Source organism: Siphateles boraxobius, unplaced genomic scaffold (assembly GCF_051911475.1).
Source record: "Siphateles boraxobius isolate OS27281-9 unplaced genomic scaffold, OSU_SipBor_1 65, whole genome shotgun sequence".
Classification (NCBI taxonomy): domain Eukaryota; kingdom Metazoa; phylum Chordata; class Actinopteri; order Cypriniformes; family Leuciscidae; genus Siphateles; species Siphateles boraxobius.
In genome coordinates, this window is record NW_027509192.1 from 6,217,592 (window position 1) to 6,239,465 (window position 21,874).

At 39.8% G+C, this 21,874-nt stretch overlaps 2 protein-coding genes across 2 annotated transcripts; both read right to left on the bottom strand.

Annotated features, from left to right (window-relative positions):
• Nucleotides 1-514: 514 nt before the first annotated feature.
• Nucleotides 515-16,275, bottom strand: LOC143721277 (uncharacterized). Its single transcript, XM_077211564.1, has 7 exons — nt 16,109-16,275; nt 15,759-15,783; nt 15,401-15,460; nt 15,131-15,284; nt 9,217-9,458; nt 1,061-1,147; nt 515-967 (listed from the first exon to the last, which is right to left on the bottom strand). Exons 1-7 carry the CDS (start codon nt 16,176-16,178, stop codon nt 865-867), a joined length of 741 nt encoding a protein of 246 aa, XP_077067679.1. The 5' UTR covers nt 16,179-16,275; the 3' UTR covers nt 515-864.
• Nucleotides 12,306-15,096, bottom strand: LOC143720717 (C-C motif chemokine 3-like). The gene is made up of 3 exons (XM_077210456.1): nt 13,182-15,096; nt 12,718-12,829; nt 12,306-12,569 (listed from the first exon to the last, which is right to left on the bottom strand). The coding sequence occupies exons 1-3, from the start codon at nt 13,216-13,218 to the stop codon at nt 12,503-12,505; spliced, it is 216 nt and encodes a 71-aa protein (XP_077066571.1). The 5' UTR covers nt 13,219-15,096; the 3' UTR covers nt 12,306-12,502.
• Nucleotides 16,276-21,874: the final 5,599 nt, after the last annotated feature.

Below are 21,874 nucleotides of genomic sequence, written 5' to 3' on the forward strand. Positions count from 1 at the left end.
GAAACCAACATCGGCTGGGTTTTGACGTCAATCTGACCTTGACAGAAATATAGTGGGGTAAAAAGTATGACAATTGACTTTCAAATGTATTAAAGTTAAAGTAAAAAGTTTCCAGAAAAAATACAGTACAGATACTGAAAAAGTGTGTATACTGTAAAAGTGTGTATACTTTGTTACTTTCCACCTCTGCTGGCATCAATGGAAAGAAATGTAAAATATTTGAAGTAAATATTAGTTATAACTGCAACTTGACATAATCTAATAAAACTGTGTTGAACTGTTAAGTAGGCCTAAATAATATAGTAAATGGTAGGTACTGTAATGGTCAATAAAACAAATGAAATTTTAAATGATAAGCACTATAATGCAATATTCTTTAATTTAACATTATTAGTAGACCTAATAATAATACTGCTCATATAAAAGTTTACTTCGGACTAGTAAGGTTTATTATTGACAAATAATGAGATCAACACATTTGAATAACATTCATTACAATAATAACACTCTGAAATGTTACAATAACATTTATTTGATCTGTGTAGAAGTAGAACATTTGTGTCACCGTTATGTTTAGTTAGTTTCAGTTTTCATGGACTTTTAGATAGTCACATGTGTTCCTTTGTTTAGATTCCCGCCACTCTGTAGTTTCTATGGTTACTGTGATTAGTTAGTTTGGTTCAGCTGTGTTCACCTCATTATCTTTAATATATAACTTCATGTGTGTTCATTGATTTTGCCCGGTCACGTTAACAGTTATGTTTGTGAATACCCCTGTCTGTTTGAAATATTGTTAGTAAACGTTGTGCTGGAAATGTATTCATCTGTCCGCCTCCATACATGCGTTGCAATTTCTTCCAAGTTTCATTTAGTAGGGTTTGAAGCATTTCTCTTGTCTATGTGGTTTGTGTACAACTGGACCCACTCATTATCAGGATTCACACAGTGTTGCTTAACTGTTACAAACCTACAGCACATGAGAGACAAAAACGTTAAAACAACATGCATGCGAGTAAATAGTACATGTTAGCAATACTAAACCTATATAGCGGATACCCACACTTTGTGTCTGAGGGGGCAACGGTTACTTGTCCAATAATAAGACTTCAGCAGTTTCAGAGGTATTCTGGAACGGGTTTCTTCAAAGCTGTGGACTCAAAAGGTTGAGGACCTGAAAAACTGATGGGTTCAATAGCAAAAATGTGATCAACACGTTTTTAGACATTATGTTATTATTCTTCAGGTTTTGTAGATTTTGAGTAAAGAAGAGTTATTTTACAATATTTTCAGAAAGAGATAAAGAATTTAAAACCATTTTAGAATGTTTAAATTAAAAATGTCCTCTGGACAATATAACCATAAGAGCATGGGTGGATAGGTGGAGGTTGGGTTTGTGCATCTCTCTTTGGCAGGATGGGAGGAAGCGTTGCTGGGATGATCATGGATTTGGAGGGTTGATGTGTTGAGGTGGGCAAGAGATTGGTGGAGTGAGATGTTGGGATGGTATTTGGGAGCTGGGTAGGGCGCAGTGAAGGTGGGTCGGTGTGGAGGGGAAAGAGCATGATTGTGGTGAGCGTTGCTTCTGTTGTCACTCCACCTCTGTTAATGCGGAGATAGAACAAAATACGTTTAGTAGAAAAAAAAACAAGAGTGGTTTATTTGTGGCTACATATGTTGCATTTTCAAGCTCACATTTGTCTCTTTATCCCTTTATCTGGTTTCACACAAAATTGGCTTTTAGGGGTTGCAAACCTGAGGGAAAAAATTCACAGTATCAGAAACATTAATAAAGTCTTCGTGAAGGTCTTCAGGTTGTTTCATATTCAGCACGAAAGGAGACTTGTGATGTATCAAACACTAGCTTTTATTCAGCTTGCTTTATCTTCATGCATCTCATTCTTTTTGTACACTGACTTCCGTTGTGTATGATCTTACAATCGCTCAATGGCACCATCTATTGGCTCATCTGTATAGTATATCTTAACACACGTGTGATACACCTCAACAGAAGAATTTGTGGTGAATTGCCAGCATAAATTGAGATGTGAATTCGATTTTGAGAAGAACCTTGTTGATTCTCTGGACCAGTAACAGAATCTTTTCTTTAACAACAACTTGTCTCTGAACCCTCTTCCTCCTAATTTGGTATTGTTACAAGGTACTAAACTGTGCATGTCACACAGGAAATACCCTATTTCTGTCTCCTTCATAGGTGCCTAAAAATTGGCCTAGTGCTCTGCTGGTGAACCAGACTACTGTTCATTTCATAGTGTTTGTTTGGATCATGCAAGTGAAAATACACGCTCTTGGGATTCCATTTATCATAACTGAAACATTTGGCAACTCTATGAGAGACACTTTGGCTTGTGTGATAGAGAAAATAGAGTAGTATATAGTATATGAGCATGGTGAATGTGATTTCACCAAGTAGAACAATATTCCAATCAACCAATCCGATTTAAGGGATAGGTTTAAAGTTAAGTTTAGGCTTAAAACCAGGGTTAGGGGTTTTTACACCATTCTTATTCACCTAGATCTTTTCCCTCCCTGGGGACTGAGTCCAGGGAGTAAATATAAAGGGGTGATGGAGTTAGAGTTCAAAATGTCAAAGATTTCCCTGTTTTATCCATCTAATAGCCTCCAAACACGATGCACATTTCATAAAATTGTCTGGTGATTGAAACGATCTGTAATGTGGGCCTATGTGTGTCCTCTAGAAAAATATTCAACATGCTTCAACATCCGACGCACAAGGCACCCTTTAGCGTCAATATGAGACGCTAACCCTACCCCAGAACTAAACCTACCCATTACGGAAGCGTCATGTAACTGACGCTAAAAACGGAAGCGTCATCTAACTGACGCTAAAGGGTGCCATGCGCGTCGGATTTGGAAGCATGGTCAAAAGTGTGAATAAAATGACGCCTTGGGATGAGAATGCGTTGATAGTAGTTGTAATGTGCCCTATTTATAATAATTATAGAATATTCTATTGCCTTTAGAAAATGAATGCTAAAATGTTTAATATCCTATGGTTCATAAAAATAGACCTCATACATAAAATTTAAAGAAATATATTTGCAGGAAGCTTTTTTATTGAAATATATAAAGTAGGGCCTAAATATTAGTTACACTAACTCAGAATATAATAAAATGGTAAAGTTAACTAAACTGTTAAATACATTACATAAGTGTTAACAGGTTTGGAATGTCACAAGGCTGGGGAAATTATCCTAATTTCACAACTCACTTTAACAACATTACTAACCGTAAATGTTGCACTTTGCAGGGATCTTGGTATAGTATGCTGACAAGGTTAAGGCTGTGGTAGATTGGCCAAGTCCAGATTCCTGTAAGGCCCTACAGAGGTTTCTGGGGTTCGCCAATATCTATCGACGTTTTATTCATAATTTCAGCCAACTAGCCGCTCCTCTGACTGCCTTGACCTCCCCCAGAACTACGTTCAGGTGGTCTGATACAGCCGAGACTGTATTTTCCAAACTCAAGAGTCGTTTTGTTTCAGCTCCCATTCTTGTGGCCCCTGACCCATCACGTCAGTTCGTGGTGGAGGTCCACGCGTCAGAGGTGGGGGTAGGCGCAGTTCTTTACCAACGCACTTCTGCAGACGACAGGGTACATCCATGCACGTTTTTTTCTCATCGATTATCCCCTGCCGAACGTAACTATGACATTGGTAACCGTGAGTTGTTGACAGTCAAGTTGGCGTTGGAGGAATGGCGTCATTGGTTGGAAGGGTCGGTGGTACCTTTTATCGTCTGGACCGATCATAAGAACTTAGAATACATCAGAACCGCCAAAAGAGTCAACTCCAGGCAGGCTCGGTGGGCGCTTTTTTTCAGTCGTTTTGATTTTTCTCTTTCGTACCGCCCGGGTTCTAAAAACATCAAACCCGATTCTTTGTCATTTTGATCCCGTTTTGATCGTTCCGAACACCCATCCACTCCCGAGAGCATTTTACCTGAGAACCTAGTTATCTCCACTCTCACATGGGAGGTCGAATCGAAGGTCAAAACGGCCTTAGAAGGGGTAACGCCTCCGCCCAGGGGTCCACTGAACCGATTATTTGTGCCGGAGGAGTTACGGTCTGACGTTATTCAGTGGGGGTTATTCACATTGTTCCAACGTGGCATGTCATCCAGGAGTTAATTGTACCAGTTTTTTGGTCAAGCAACGATTCTGGTGGCCATTAATGGCTCGTGACATCCACAGTTTTGTTTTGAATTGCTCGGTTTGTGCCACTGGTAAGACTTCCAACCGACCCCCAGCTGGGTTACTCCAACCGCTGTCAGTCCCTTCGAGACCCTGGTCCCACATTTCGCTACATTTTATCACCGCCCTCCCGCCCTCCCAGGGCAAGACGGTCGTTTTGACCGTAGTGGATCAGTTCTCGAAGGCGGCTCACTTTATCCCCTTGCCTAAATTACCCTCTGCTAAGGAGACAGCGGTGACTGTCGTAGACCACGTGTTTCGTTTACATGGCCTCCCGACAGACGTGGTTTCCGACAGGGGTCCCCAGTTTGTGTCTAAATTATGGTGAGAATTGTATAGATTACTGGGGGCAACTGTCAGTCTATCTTCTGGTTTTCATTCCCAGAGCAATGGTCAAACCGAGAGAGCCAACCAAGATTTGGAGAGAATGTTGCGATGTTTGGTCTCCAATAAATCCTTCCTCCCGGAGTCAGCAACTTTCAATGGTGGAGTACGCTCACAATTCGTTACCAGTGTCATCCACGTGCCTATCTCCGTTTGAAGTTAGCTTAGGTTACCAGCCACCAGTTTTCCCGAGTCTGGAATCCGAAGTCGCGGTCCCCTCCGCCCACGCCTTCGTCCAGAGGTGCCACCGCACATGGACCAGAGCCCATGAGACTCTGCTCCAAGTGGGGGCACGCACCAAGGCTACGGCCGATCGCCACCGGTCGAAACCTCCGGTATACGTCGTCGGTCAAAAAGTGTGGCTTTCTACCAAGAACATTCCCTTGCGTGCCGTCTCTAATAAACTTGCTCCTAAATCTATTGGCCCGTATGCCGTCACCAAAATCATTAGTCCGTTGACGGTCCGACTCAAACTCCCTCCTGCGTACAGGAGAATCCATCCCGCTTTTCATGTGTCTAAAGTCAAGCCCGTGTTTTATTCTCACATTAATCCGCCAGTCCCAGTTCCCCCTCCGCCGCGTCTCATAGATGGGGAGCCTACTTATTCGGTTAACCGTATTCTGGACTCGAGACGGAGGGGACGAGGATTTCAGTACCTGGTGGACTGGGAAGGTTACGGTCCGGAGGAGAGAAGTTGGGTACCTGCTAGGGACATCCTGGATCACTCTCTTATCGATGATTACAATCGACAGGTAAGAGAGTCTGGGAACGCCAGGCGGCGTTCCTATATAGGGGGGGTACTGTCGCGGTTAATGAATTCTCTGCTTTCTTCTTGTCTCGTGTTTATGTGTGTGTATGTGCAGCGTGTGTGCTGTGGGCGTGTCCTCCGATTACCGCTGATCAGCAGCGCCAGCTGCATTGACTTTCCTCTGGCTATATATTCTCTGTGACTGGTATCTCTTGTTGTCAGATCGTTTGGTATGTTCCTGTGTTGAATCCTGTCTCTCGTCTTCTTCGTGGTCTTCGTTCCCTGGATGTATTCACCTTGTCTGCACTGCCGATTCTATTCACCTTATCCCCGGATACTGAACTATCACCACTGAACATTCACCACCCGGTTGCCTGTCGAGGTCCCTGCGTCACTCGTCCTGTTCATCCACCTCTGTGTAGTGTGTCTGACCAGCGCTCTGTTTCAATAAACTTATTTCCCTGCATCTTGCTTCCAGTCGTTCCTGACACATCCTTTGTCACTGTCGCATATCAATGATGTAATATCCTCGCTATCCTCGGTTTCTGCTTGTAGAAACAATATATAGAATCCTCATTAGCGGCCATTTCAATGGGCTATCTAAGTATATCTATGATACAATATCTCGCACACCGTTCAGTCATTGTTCACGATTATAGATTGGTTGAGTACAGAAAATCCAAAAAAACGTAAACATATCAACTTAGACAAGCAGGCTTTGGGAAAAATGGAGAAATAAAACAAGGATCAATATTGGCGTTTTCAGGTTGCGGAGAGCTTTGCGACAAACTTGGATTTAATCTGTCCACAGAGACTCTCGCATGTGTTTTAATAGACAGGTAAAGCAAATATATATTATTTATTGTACACTACAGTTATATTGCACTTTGTTCGTTCGGTAACGCATTTTATCAAGTCTGGTGACCAAGTCCATGGCAATTGAAATTAAGTATGTGTTGCACAAAAATATTTAGCCATTACTTGCAAATAGGCCTACTGTGGGTTTGTTCAAATGTACTTTTAGTACGATTGTTTTAAACGTGTAACACTGTGCAGCATTAACCCACCAAATCATTTGACAAATAGTCACATATTAGTAACAGGCTATCCACATATTAGTAACATTACCCACATGTCACGATACTGGCAGCAGCCTATTTCACAAAAATGGCCGCTGAGACCGCAAGTAGGTTAAACTCTTTTCCAGTGAAAGCGCTAGCAGTCGGAGAACAAATGTGCAGACAAAAAGCGGGCAGTCCTGCTGCGTACCTTATGTTTCAACTAAAAAAGAAACAACGCTATTTATCATTTCACAGCTTTCCTTGCGACGAAATGCTGAAAAGGCGTTGGATTTGGGCAATAAGAAGAGAGGCACTTTTTTATGTGCTAAGAACTTCAGGGCTTCCAAGTCCGTGTACGAGAATCCGGTCATAGATATCTTACACCGCAGGCCGTATTTTGTAGGTTTTCATGGAACAACTGGGGAGAAGTTAAATCACACCATACACAGACGGCAAAAAGGCGTGTCTGTGGTGTGAAGGAGGAAGCAGATGTTGAAATGTAGTGTTGATGCTGGTTCGGGACTGATCCCCTGACAAAACATGTGTCACGGTGAGACGTGGAGATAAACCCAAACGCAGACAGTATAAAATAAGACACGGTTTAATGACAAAAACAGGAAAACAAAACCCACGAGGGGGCAAAACAGATGGAACACAGAATACCAGACTGACTAGACTAAACTGGGAAACAAATGAACAAGAAAACAAACAAGACTTCAAGAGATGCTAACAATGACTAGATGTACACAGGGTACTCACGATCAACGTATAACAATGAACCGACACAAGACAGCAAACACAAGGGGATTAAATAGGAAGGCTAATCAAACATAACAGGTGACACGGGTGAAACACTAATGACAGAATCAGGATAACAAGGGGGCGGGGTAACGAGACGAGACAACACAAGCACATGACCAAAACACAAGGCCATGTGCTTGCACACAGAACATGGGTCTGTCATGATCCTGCCAAAATACTAGAACTCACAGACCTGATGGCAGAATCATGACAGTACCCCCTCCTTAAAGAGCGGCTACCAGACGCTCCCCAAGGAGACATTAACCGCGGGACAAGACTGACAGAGACCAGACCCAACAAAACATGACAAATAATAACAAGGGCATACAAGCGTGAACAATGACCGGGTTGGGGTGAAACATCAGAAAAAACAAACAAGGAAGGGGAGGCGGAGGGACAACAGAGTCTTTGAGCGAGAATCCAGGGTGGGTGGGCGGGGCGGTGATTTTGGAACTACAGGGTGTGGGCTTAGGACGGGGGACCCGAACGGACTTGGGTGGAGTGGTGTGAGTAGACAGAGAAACAGTCCTAGGTTGAACCATGACGGGGGAAACAAACGGGAGTCCGGGGGCAGTAGAGACAGGGACACACGAGGAGACAGTCCGGGGACTTCTGACGGGGAACATGGTTGGTGATGGGACAGGACTGGGTGCCGCACTCACGGCGACGGGCTCTGGAACAGCGCTTGCCGTAGCGGGCTCTGGAACAGCGCTTGCCGTAGCGGGCTCTGGAACAGCGCTTGCCGTAGCGGGCTCTGGAACAGCGCTTGCCGTAGCGGGCTCTGGAACAGCGCTTGCCGTAGCGGGCTCTGGAACAGCGCTTGCCGTAGCGGGCTCTGGAACAGCGCTTGCCGTAGCGGGCTCTGGAACAGCGCTTGCCGTAGCGGGCTCTGGAACAGCGCTTGCCGTAGCGGGCTCTGGAACAGCGCTTGCCGTAGCGGGCTCTGGAACAGCGCTTGCCGTAGCGGGCTCTGGAACAGCGCTTGCCGTAGCGGGCTCTGGAACAGCGCTTGCCGTAGCGGGCTCTGGAACAGCGCTTGCCGTAGCGGGCTCTGGAACAGCGCTTGCCGTAGCGGGCTCTGGAACAGCGCTTGCCGTAGCGGGCTCTGGAACAGCGCTTGCCGTAGCGGGCTCTGGAACAGCGCTTGCCGTAGCGGGCTCTGGAACAGCGCTTGCCGTAGCGGGCTCTGGAACAGCGCTTGCCGTAGCGGGCTCTGGAACAGCGCTTGCCGTAGCGGGCTCTGGAACAGCGCTTGCCGTAGCGGGCTCTGGAACAGCGCTTGCCGTAGCGGGCTCTGGAACAGCGCTTGCCGTAGCGGGCTCTGGAACAGCGCTTGCCGTAGCGGGCTCTGGAACAGCGCTTGCCGTAGCGGGCTCTGGAACAGCGCTTGCCGTAGCGGGCTCTGGAACAGCGCTTGCCGTAGCGGGCTCTGGAACAGCGCTTGCCGTAGCGGGCTCTGGAACAGCGCTTGCCGTAGCGGGCTCTGGAACAGCGCTTGCCGTAGCGGGCTCTGGAACAGCGCTTGCCGTAGCGGGCTCTGGAACAGCGCTTGCCGTAGCGGGCTCTGGAACAGCGCTTGCCGTAGCGGGCTCTGGAACAGCGCTTGCCGTAGCGGGCTCTGGAACAGCGCTTGCCGTAGCGGGCTCTGGAACGGGCACTGGGTTCAGCTCCGAAACACCGAACACCGGCCTCTCTAAGATCCGAGCCAGACGCTCCAGATAGTCCCAGCTCAGGAAGGCAGACGGGGCGTGAACAGTCTCTAGCTGGACAGACGGGGCGTGAACAGTCTCTAGCTGGACAGACGGGGCGTGAACAGTCTCTAGCTGGACAGACGGGGCGTGAACAGTCTCTAGCTGGACAGACGGGACGTGAACTGGCTCTGGCTGGGCAGACGCAGGTCTCCTCCTCTTCTTCCTCCTGATTCGCGGAGCCGATGATGCCTCGGGAGTCGAACTGGGACGAGTCTGTTCTCCAAGCCTCACGAAGCCTAACCTCAGATCCTCCGGGATCACCGGCAGACAGGCAGGAGGTGACGACACCATGGGACCCTGTGACTCCCGACGAACCAAGCAGTCCACCATGTCCCGGAACGGGCGGTGGGCCAGCCTCTCCCATTCCGCCAGAGGTGGAGGAATTTTGAGACCCGCGATGAGGTAACGGTTAACCAGGCTCTCCGGTAAAAAATTTCTCTTTGCCTCCACGGCCTGAGCATATCCTCTCAGGGACCTCTCTCCCTGGGGAGGGAAAGGAAGCTTGCCCAACTTGCTGTCGTTGATAGCTGACTGCCACCATAGTTCCTGGTCAGCTGATTGTTGTTTTAGTGGGAATGACATACTGTCCGCTGGGTTCAGAATGGGTCGGTTCATTGTGTCACGGTGAGACGTGGGGATAAACCCAAACGCAGACAGTATAAAATAAGACACGGTTTAATGACAAAAACAGGAAAACAAAACCCACGAGGGGGCAAAACAGATGGAACACAGAATACCAGACTGACTAGACTAAACTAGGAAACAAATGAACAAGAAAACAAACAAGACTTCAAGAGATGCTAACAATGACTAGATGTACACAGGGTACTCACGATCAACGTATAACAATGAACCGACACAAGACAGCAAACACAAGGGGATTAAATAGGAAGACTAATCAAACATAACAGGTGACACGGGTGAAACACTAATGACAGAATCAGGATAACAAGGTGGCGGGGTAACGAGACGAGACAACACAAGCACATGACCAACACACAAGGCCATGTGCTTGCACACAGAACATGGGTCTGTCATGATCCTGCCAAAATACTAGAACTCACAGACCTGATGGCAGAATCATGACAACATGTTTATATTGCACTTGAGTGTTATCTGATTTGCACATCATGCACTTTTATTTATTATTATAAACCGATGGCAAATTACTAATGTGGTTACACTTTATTAGTCACTTTAGAAATTCTACTAACTATAAGTAACTTTTCAACTACATGTCAACTAACTTTCATTAGAGTATCTGTAGAGTAGCTGTAGTAAACTGTCAGTAGACTGTTAGTTGTTAGGGTTCGGGTTAGGAGAACAAGTTGACTTGTAGTTTCTAAGTTACTTATAGTCAGTAGAATATCTGTAGGGGTACCAACAAAATAAAGTGTTAGCAGATATTAAGCAGACAGTCTACTAATACTCGAATGATAGTTAGTTGACATGTAGCTGCAAAGTTACTATAGTTAGTTGAATGTCCAAAGTGGACTATCAAAATAAAGTGTTACCAAAATGGTTTGTAGAAGTTGTTTTCTGTAACTTTCTTTCCCTTTTTTTCTTTTTACCTGGGAGCGGGGCCTTTGCCAGGCCTGCTTGCTTGTGCAAGCAAGGGCACCTGGAGCATTTTTGGTTCCTAATGTACTAAAATGAGCTGTCTGGTAAAGTAATGCAACCAGGACTTCTTCCAGCATCACAAGAATATGTATAAGCTGCCATTTGAGGTGGATTGTTGGTTTCAAGTGTGATCTAACGAAAGTGGTAGAAAGACTTTTATATATTTCACATCTTTATTTAGGCCTAACCCTTGTGTGCTGTTCATTTAGGGTGTACACGGGCTGTTTAGGGTCTCCAAAAATACATGGGAATATACTGCAAAATATAGTGATGTATTATTACATAATACATTTCCATATATGGGAAACTTGTGCTTATATTTTTCAATATACTGCAACTACTTTGAAAATTTGAAACATTTATAATGTAAATAATTAACAAAATATATGAAATATATTACATTATATATTTCTCTATGTGTGTTTAGGCTACATGAGTAAATGTATCTGCAATATAGTACACATGGAGTACCATATCTGATCACATACATCTGTATATTATGGACTGTATTACTAAATAAAATTGCATACATTATGATATATTAGTAAATATATTCTCACATTTTTAAATACATGAAAAGTGTCAATTCCTTATGTATTATTCCATATATTGTAATATATTAACACAAAATATTCTGTATATTTTCAAGTATACTGTTAAACCATTTAATATATTGATCATTCATATATAGGGAAATATATTTTCTTTTCATAAGGGGACCCAAGACAGTAAAATGTGATTTTGTAACATGTAATATCACTCACTTCATTAATGTTTTTAGTCTAACCATTTTTTAATTATTTGCCTTAATTTTATTATTAGACCTACTACAACTTTAGGTCAAATTCACTGTACAATTCTTAGTTTCATTCATGGTGGAAACATGAAAAATGAGCCATAATCTAGTGAAAGATTGCTGCAATCTCCTGGACAACTAATACTTAAAAACATGAAATTTCAACAAAAGCCACTTTCACACATCAATCAGACATAATTTCAATTCATTTATTTATTTTGTTTAGCTATAGTAGTGTGAGCTTAGTCATCAAGTGTCATGCTATTTAAATGAACGGAACTTTTTTTTATGTAAGCAAACGTCAAGTATTTGTAATCTTTGTCCAATTTCGATCTTTTCACAGCTCCCTAAAAACTATCAACAAAACGGACAACATCTGCTGTTCTTACTTTTGGCAGATAAATTAATGACTGAGAGAAAACAAGCTATTCACAGTCCATTTTGAGAATGAATGGCGATCGTGCGGCGCAAACGGAAGTATCACTACACTACTTCCGGTCTCAGTTGCCATTTTGTGAAATAGGCCTATTCATTACGATGACATAACAAAGTGTGATCAAACGTACAGGTAAAACAAATTTTTTAGCTGATATATAATTTATGTGATTCGTGAATTCTATACATCTCTGGAGGATGAAAACGACATCTCCCATAGTTCCACTCTCCTTCATAGCGTCATCAAGCTTCGTCTTTGTTATTGTTTTAAAAATGGGACCTTTGGGTGCGATTTTTTTTTACATATTGTAGCTTTAATGGTAACCATAGTAACAACATACAAAATTAATACGCTTAAAATGTTTACTTTATTAAACATGAGCTGTTATGCTGATGAGAGTCATACTGTCTTTTTCACCATTTTTGCAAATTTTGTAGCCTACATGAATATGAACACATCAAGTGAGTCTGACACCAGGTAATCTCTGTGCATTTTAATATATCAATTTGCATAGATAAAGCATGCAATGACAACAGGTTTAACATTCAGTATCTTGCAGTATTGATCAGGAGATGCAAAAAAAATAATTTAATAAGAAAAGCCAGTTGTATAAAGCATTAACAGTATTATTTTGTGTAGAGATGTTGCGTTTTCATTTCCGAAGCTGATGCCCCATTACAGATACTTCTTTATCCAAGCCTCGTCTGGTTTCACACAGAATTCGGTTCTAGGTGTCGTAACCCTAAGGGGAAAAAAGTTCATATTCACATTTTTTTGTCATTGATAGCTTAGGCAAAATAATTTTTATAATTTGTCTACAATTTAAATGCATATGACAATTTTTCTAAATTATAGCCTACATTTTAAAAGTTTAATATAGGCCTACTTACACAACGCCTGCGACAGGACAATGTGAATTTGTCCTCATAGCACTCACAATTTTTTTGCCTGGTATTTGGAAGTCAACAAAATCGAAGCAACACCTCTCTGCAGCAGCATAAGCTGTTGATGAGATAAAATGTATATCTTTAAGTATATATATATATTTTTGTTTTAGGAGAGAACTTGACCATATTTAAACCTGTTCAAAATACATTAAATATTAATGTGCTGAAATACGTCCTTCAAATTAAAAGTCCTTTGTAGTTCTTTATGTGAACAATCTATATTGGTGTCGTAACCCTAAGGGGAAAGGTTATTTTTTGTTGTTATTGCTAGCATACGCAAAATTATTTTTATCATTTGTCTACAATTTAAAATGAGCATATGACAGTTTTTAGAAATTCTAGACTATATTTTATAGTTTAAAGGGATAGTTCACCCAAAAATGTAAATTCTGTCAGTAATTACTCACCCTCATGTTGTTCCAACCTCGTAAAACCTTTCTTCATCTTCGGAACTCGAATTAAGATATTTTTGATTAAATATGACAGCTGGATCACTCCTCCATAGGCTTCTAAGGGATTGAAACTTGTTCCCCGAAAAGAATTAAAGAGATCGTTAAAATAGTCCAAGTGACTACAGTGGCTCAATCGTAAGTTTATCAAGTGACGAGAATACTTTTTGTGCACAAAAACAAACAAAAATAACGACTTTATTTCAACTATTCATTTCCTTCTCTGTTGGCCTCTAGTCAGTTGACGTAGTTTAACAGCGTAGTGCTTCTGTGTTGTACGTCACACGTAGCCTCACTATTGGCCGACGCTGGTCATGTGTGTGATGCGTGTGATGTACAACACAGAAGCACTACGCTATTACACTACGTGAATTGACTCGAGGCCCACAGAGAAGGAAATGAATAGTTGAAATATTTTTTTTGCGCACAAAAAGTATTCTCGTCACTTGATAAATGTAAGATTGAGCCACTGTAGTCACTTGGACTATTTTAACGATGTCTTTAATAACTTCAGTGCCAAGTCCGACCGAAGCAAGAAGAATGAGAAGCTCATTTTAGCAGTCAGAAACGGTCCTATAATGTATGATATGTCTCTGTGTACATACGGTGGTATTCGCTCTGCTGACTCCGAGCCTGAATGGTTTTGTGAACTCAGATACCCCGGCATTTGCCCGTTTGCTGCAGTTAAATAGCCACGATTGCAAAGAGTACTCGCTGTTTCTCGTCGTTCATCTTTCATATTATGATTTTATGTAAATAAAAATGTTTGTTTGTAGCAGCAAGAACAAAACAAACATTACTTGGCAACCAGTAGCGGGAACACCCAATAGCGACCTCACCTACACACTTACTCCTGCTACACACAGCCTACGACGTAGCTACGGCGTGAGTTCGACGCAGAAGTATAAATTGGGCTTACAGATCGTAAACTAATGAACACGGAGAATGCAAGCACTGTGTGGCTCTGTCTGGCGTTCTCAGCGGCGTCAAAATAAAGGTCCGCTGTGCCATCAAAATAAAAGTCACAACAACAAGCGCGGCTTGCGTCACTTGAGAGTTACTAATGGCTGAATGCAACCAGGAAAACGTTCCTTGGGGAACCATTAGTTCTCGGGGAACCACCCTGGTTGCTATCCTGTGTTTGCTGTTTAATAATAATCATTTGAAACGTCTCAAACTGGCAGCTTCAGTAGTATTGAAAAAATCTATCTTGAACTCTGACATGGAAACTGGCATATAAACTTTAATTTAACAATTTAATAACAAATTAAAAAGGACATTTATACCTGTACGATATTGCGTTGGACCAGTGCGGTTTGGAAAATGGATGGATCATTTGTTTCAGCTGCAGGCGCCATTTCCTGGCAAGACGCAGGAATTCATTCCGCACGTGACTATCACATTGCATTATGGGTGTTCTATAGCCGTGGAGCATAGATCGGTTGTAGGCAACACTCATTATTGTGGTGCATTGTGGGATTGAATTAGTGCACTCAATAACGTCCACTATGGTTTCGGACACCACTACAAATGGCTGTCCCCTCAAATAGTGCCCTATTTAAGGCTATAGGGGGCAATTTCGGACACAGCCATTGACTATTGCATTGTAGCCTTCTATAAACAGAGTAAAGTTAAGTCTCTGTTAAACTGCCTCGTCATTATTAGTTACCTGTAACATTACAGAATTCATTAATTAACATATTGATAATTAGCATAACATATTGTTAACATAAAGTCAATATAGACTAAACCAATACATTATCCTATTCATTTCCTGAATCCTCAGCTTCTGGGGAAGTCCCCACCAATTTCAAAATCAAACCTACGCCTGTTGTAGATAGGTGGAGGTTGGGGTTGTGCATCTCTCTTTGGCAGGATGGGAGGAAGCGTTGCTGGGATGATCATGGATTTGGAGGGTTGATGTGTTGAGGTGGGCAGGAGATTGGTGGAGTGAGATGTTGGGATGGTATTTGGGAGCTGGGTAGGGGCAGTGAAGGTGGGTCGGTGTGGAGGGGTAAGAGCATGATTTTGGTGAGCGTTGCTTCTGTTGTCACTCCACCTCTGTTAATGCGGAGATAGGACAAAAATATGTTTTTCCCAAAAAAACAAGAGTGGTTTAGAAGTATAAACAGCTTATTTGTGGCTACATATGTTGCATTTTCAGTGGCTAAGCTCACGTTTGTCTCTTTGTCCCTTTATCTGGTTTCACACAAAATTGGCTTTTAGGAGTTGCAACCCTGAGGGAAAAAAATTCACATTTGAAATGTTTGTTTAAAGTGCTGCCATAATATACAGGTTACAAACTATCGGTTATACTTTATTTTAAGGTTTCCTTGTTACAGTTTAACTATACATTTAAGTATTAAGTTTAACTATATAATTAGGGGTAGGGTTAAGGTTTGGTTTAAGGTTAGTTGCACATAATTATGCATAATTTATTACAGTAAGTACAGTACATGTAACATATGTAACAAGGGCAAGGTAAAATAAAGTGTTACCAAATTATATTATGTGGAATTAGAAATTAAACAACACCTTTCAGAAACTGGAAGAGTCTGAGCTGTTGGCGAGATAAAATGTTACATTAGTCTGAGCAGAATTCTTTAGTTTAGCAATTGAGAGATTATTCAATTTACAAATACTCAAATACATAACTACACTATATCTATGCAATATTCTGTGGAACAAAAGTTTCAAGTGTTAAAATGTGGGTTAGATGCACCACATTTTTAAACATTATTTTTATTCCTCAGGTTTTAAATACAGAGTAAGTGATAGTTAACCAACATTTTCACAAAGAGCAAGCTAAAATATGTTAGTGATAGATTTGAATATGGAGCCTGAAATGCTTTACAGCCTAAAATGTTACAGAAACAGACACTCACCAGCTGAGGTAAGATGCAGAGCACAGCACAGTATCAGAAACATTAGTAAAGTCTTCGTGAAGGTCTTCATTCTCCAGGTTGTTTCATATTCATCACGAAAGGAGACTTGTGATGTATCAAACACTAGCTTTTATTCAGCTTGCTTTTATTGCTATCTTCATGCATCTCATTCTTTTTGTACACTGACTTCCGTTGTGTATGATCTTACGATCGCTCAATGGCACCATCTATTGGCTCATCTACTGTATATAGTATATCTTAACACACGTGTGATACACCTCAACAGAAGAATTTGTGGTGAATTGCCAGCATAAATAGAGATTGTGAATTCGATTTTGAGAAGAACCCCCTTGTTGATTTTCTTGACCAGTAACACAATCTTTTCTTTAACAACAACTTGTCTCTGAACCCTCTTCCTCCTAATTTGGTATTGTAGATATTCAAATTCTTAAGGGCTGCTCAGTGCATTTCACACAGGAAATACCCTATTTCCGTCTCCTTCATAGGTGCCTAAAAATTGGCCTAGTGCTCTGCTGGTGAACCAGAGTACTGTTCATTCCTTAGTGTCTGTTTGGATCATGCAAGTGAAAATACACGCTCTTGGGATTCCATTTATCATAACTGAAACATTTGGCAACTCTATGAGAAACACGTTGGCTTGTGTGATAACCTATAGAAGTTATTTTCAGAACTGTGAGGGTATTTCCATTAAAAACCAGAAGAAACCCTTTGACCTTGCATGGTATAATATTATGTCATCTAAAGCTCAGCTGCTGGAAAAGGGTAGGGGGTGGAGTAAATGTTTTTCAGTTAGTTAATTCTTTTAGAAAAATTAAAATGATTTCTATTTATTATCCTCTCAATAGTTTAGGAAAGCTATGCAAGTTTCTCTCATAAATGTAGCGGGTCGTCTGCGCCTGTGGTTGCACTATGTGTTGGACTTTTGTGAATGACGAATGCAGCCAAAGAATGTGTTTCTATATCAGTGTGTGTCCTTGCAGCACCTCGGACTTAGACATGAACCAAGTTAACAGGTGACATTCAAAATAGAGTACAGCCTACTAGTATGGACCATGGTGAATGTGATTTTACCAAGTAGAACAATATTCCAATCAACCAATCAGATTTGAGGGATAGGTTTGAAGTTAAGTTTAGGCTTACAACCAGGGTTAGGGGCTTCTACACCATTCTTATTCACCTATATCTTTTCCCTCTTATTTTAGAGATAAGTCATGGGTAGGGTTAGATTGAGGAGTAGGGATAGAGATGGACTATGTTTTCAGAGGAACTGAGTGAATTTAAATGGAGAGTTCCAGTTCAAAATGTCGATGATTTCCATGTTTTATCCATCTAATAGCCTCCAAACACTGTGCAAATGTCATACATAAATATGATGGTATTTTCTGCATCTATGGTTTAAAAATCTAAAATATGTTTAGACCAGTGTTCCCCCAGTGAATCTTGGCCATTTCCACCCCTGTATAAAGGTCTGTGGTGATTGATATTTAGTCTAATGACGAAGGCCTACGTGTGTCCTCTAGAGAAATATTCAAATTTGTAATGTGCCCTATTTATAATAATTAAAGGATGTTATATTGCCTTTAGAACGTGAATGTTAAAATGTTTGATATCCTATTGTTCATAAAAAAGATTTCATACATAAAATGTAAAAATAATATATGCAGGATGCTTTTTATGAATTTTACTTGAAGACAACACTGGCATCAATGAATAGAAATAAATTCAATATTTTTTAAGTATCGACATGTTTTTTATTGAAATATATGAAGTTAAATTGTCAAGTTATCTAAACTGTTAAGTACATAAGTAAGTAAATAGTAAATAAAAACAGATAATTTAATAATGGACAATAAATTAAAGACAATCTTAACATTTGACAACTTCTGCAATATTCTCAACTATTAATATTAGTAGTTCATATCAGTACATTTATTTTTGACTGATAACCCTCTTCCTTTAAACCCTCTTAAACACTTTGGATAAAAGCGTCAGCTAAATGAATAAATGATAATGAGATTAATATTACAATAATAACACTCTGAAATGTAGAAAGTTTTGCCAAGTTTCATTTTGGTGAATTTGAAGCCCTTTTCTTGTCTATGTGGTTTAAGTTCAACTTGGCCCGGTTATTTTCAGCGTTCATACAGAATTGCCTCCTCAGAACTGTTATGAACCTACAACAGATTACAGACAAAAGCATTAAAACAACATAAATGTGAGTGAATTCTAAAGGTTAGCAGATATTGAGAGGATACTCACACAATGTGTCTAAGGTTTCTTAGGAATTCTGATATTGGTTACATTAATGCAGCATTTAATTTTTGCGACATCATCTGCAAGAGGACCTGAAAAAATAAAGGGTTCAAAATGTGATTCAACAGAGATATACCATGTACAGTATCAATAAAACTTTCCTATATCGTTCAGCAGCTTTTTTTAATATTTAACTGGATTTATCGGTGAGAAATATACTTAATTTACAGCTAAATCCATATCTTATCCAATGTGCTTCTCGCATACAGATAGGGAAGATAAATAATACTTTTTCCTTTCCATATTGTAACTAATGTAGGGATGCCTCAAGGTTGCATTAGTTCTTCATTGTAGTTTATACTGCCGACTGCATGACTATCTTTCTGATTATCTTCAGCTACATCCAGTGAAAATTCACAATGTGGGAATTGATCAAGCCTCATCCTAAAAGTATTTTGGTATTATGAATTGATCTGTCATGATCTCCTCATATATAATTTCTCAGTAAGAAGATAGAACAGCATATTTATCTCCTTTGTTGGCTTAGAACTTTTGGAGCAAATAATCAGAGTGTTATTTTGTATTGTATACAACATGGTTTAATAGCTTGTCTGTACCCTAAATCTAATTTTAATCAAATTTGCATTTGGTGTATGCGAAATTATTCATATTCAAAATTCGTGAATTTGTATTTATTTATTAATTATTACTTTGTATGAATCTTATTAATCTCTTCTATTCCAGTAAATGATGGCTATGTATTCATTTAATCATCATTTGTCATTATATTCCTTGTTGCATTATTATTTTACATGTTATTGATTTCTTTAATCATTTATATACTGCATATATTTTCTACTATATGCTCTGATATGTTTGATTATTTCCAAATGAAAGATCTTTGGTGTCTCTTCTTTGCTGTAAGATCGACTGGGTGCATTTTCCCTCAGATTTGATTAGGTGATGTACATTTGTATCAAAATATATTTCCATCTCTCTGCAGAAATGAGATCTGATATTCTCTTAAAGGTCCTATAGGTGTCAAAACCACCCCTTGTCTATTTTCGTCTCTTTGCAACTGTAGCATTAGACCAGTCACGCGGATAGCCATTACACCAACTATGATAACTGTTTGACCTTTTCTTATCAGATCAAAAATCACAAGTTTAGGAAGCATAAATATTATTTGCTCTTATTTTGTTCTTCACTTCTGCTTCTTCTCTTCTACCTCTCCTTTCATTCTGCAAATATCTTACTACTTTTGGGTTCTTCTTTCTCTATACTCTGATCTTCACAATCTATTAGATAAATATTTTGGATTTTATTAAAAACTATTGAATAAGATAGATCATATTTTTGTTTAAACCTATCTGCTATTATAATTTTCATATATACTCTATATTCATTTATTGCATTTAAAATTTTAGAATTTTAATTAGTAAATTTGATATTCCTTTTTCAAATTTGATCTCTGACATAATAATTACTTGTAATTCGATATTCCTTATTCAAAATTGATCTCTGACATAATATTCAAATTTGATCTCTGACTTAATCATTACTTGTCTGCCTGGATCACATTGCATCACATTTATACAAAGATCATTGGCGTGTCTACCTCTGGAACAATCGATATATACCTATATATATATATATATCACAACAAAATTATGACAGCTTCGAGGGCTCTTGACCGCTTGTTCAGACGATTCAGTGCGTGCAAGAAACTGAACAAATCATTCAAACTGATTAACAAACCGATTTAGACAGATTTGCCAACTTGTTTGATGAAGTATTTGAACAGAATCGACTCAAAAGAGTGATTAAATTGTGAATTGAGCATCGCTCATGCCTAGAAAAAAAAATCAGCACGTCTGGAATAAACTATATACATAACGACATATTGCATTAAATAAATTTGCATTTAAATCTACAACAAGTAGCAACAAATTTCCCACAAAAAATACTCAAGTAGCCTAAATGTGACGAAGTAAATGTACTTCGTTACTACCATGGTTAGCCTACCACTTCTGTACATTTGTGATGAGTAGCCTAATACAATTTCTCGTTACATTTTTCATGGCACCTGTCTTTTTCAGCAGCAGTTTATTTCTGCTACAAAAGAAGTAATATCGCCATCTACATCATGGCATTGAAGGTTCTATGACTTCTGCGTTTCGCCCTTATTCGCCCAAACTTGTTAGCAGGGATACTTTACACAAATGCACTTGCATTAGCAGGTGAATCGCAGGTGTTTTATACGAGATGAGGCCAGTCGGTGATGAGGCCAATGACGTCCAGTGCAGTAGCCTAGGCTTTGACAATTTCATTTTACTTAACATTATTTGAATTATTAATTGTATTGAAGAGACGTTTTTGAAGGGTATTCGTTTACTTATGCTTTTTTGGAGCACTTGAGATTAGCTGAGATTTGAGAGTTTGTATATGCTTAAGAGGCTGTTGTGTCGACCTTGATTTATTGCAATATTGAGGTGTTAAGTTTTATTTTGATGTTAGAAAATAAACACGTGATTGCTCTCTTCACAAATATTGGCCTGAACTGTTTCTGGTTTTTCACTGGCATGTCTCTTAGGTGTCGAGGACTAGTGCATCTTTCAGCCTACATACGAGTAAAATAGCCTACTTAAGTACTGTTCAATCAGCTAAGTAAAATCAGTGGCTGTAAAATCAGCTAAGACTTTTACTCAAGTTGTATTGGAATTGTTTTAGCCTAGTCTTTTTCACTATAAGGTATCTGTACTTTTACAGATGGATGGTTTTCAGGTATGCAGCGCTTTACACCTCTGGAGACATCTCTATAACACAGAGTTATGAATATTTTTCAGAGCTCTCCAGAAGGGAAGATCAGAGAGCCTTTCAGCATACCATAATGAATCAATTTCTGTGACATTTGGTACATTCAACCTTTTCGCAATGGTTGTTGGCCCTTTTTATTGTTTTTCTGTGACTTTTACACCCTGTTTGCTCCACAGCGCCCCCTTTCAACAAAACGCATATAGTATTTAAAATATGCACTGCATATGGCCTGGATTTGTTCTTCGTTTTATATGGTGTGTAATTTGAAGAAACTTATGAAAGTATTATATTATTATACCTTTTGTACATTATTATCAAGACTGATCAAGTACAGTTTCTCTTGAAATTCTTGAAAAACCCAATAGCCTACATTTAATAATTCTCAAAAAAAGAGCTGACTTCAGAAATAAATAGCACTATTATGTGTTATAATGAAAGATCACAATCAGAAGACACCTTTAGAAATTCACTTTTATTAAAAGTAATTTTAATGTCCACAAAACACTACAATGCAACTTAATATTTGTATAAATATAGAGAAAACGTTTTATGCAGCTGGTGTATAATGTAGGATCATTTAAAAGAAATATTAATAATAAAATTGATTTTAGAATAATGAAAAGAATTATAAATAATTAAAAAATAATAGCACAATAAGTATGAACATTTTTTCCG

Bases quoted from the DNA above. Each gene is read 5' to 3' on its own strand.
- LOC143720717 (XM_077210456.1), bottom strand. From the start codon at position 13,218: ATGAAGAAAGGTTTTACGAGGTTGGAACAACATGAGG. The intron at 12,830-13,181 runs GTGAGTAATTAC...TCTCATCAACAG, and splicing joins GAGGTTGGAACAACATGAGG to CTTATGCTGCTGCAGAGAGG. The intron at 12,570-12,717 runs GTAAGTAGGCCT...TTTTCCCCTTAG, and splicing joins TGTCCTGTCGCAGGCGTTGT to GGTTACGACACCTAGAACCG.
- LOC143721277 (XM_077211564.1), bottom strand. From the start codon at position 16,178: ATGAAGACCTTCACGAAGACTTTACTAATGTTTCTGATACTGTGCTGT. The intron at 15,461-15,758 runs GTGTTGTTTAAT...TTTTTCCCTCAG, and splicing joins ACTCTTCCAGTTTCTGAAAG to GGTTGCAACTCCTAAAAGCC. The intron at 1,148-9,216 runs GTTAGGCTTCGT...TTGAGTCCACAG, and splicing joins GTGATCCCGGAGGATCTGAG to CTTTGAAGAAACCCGTTCCA.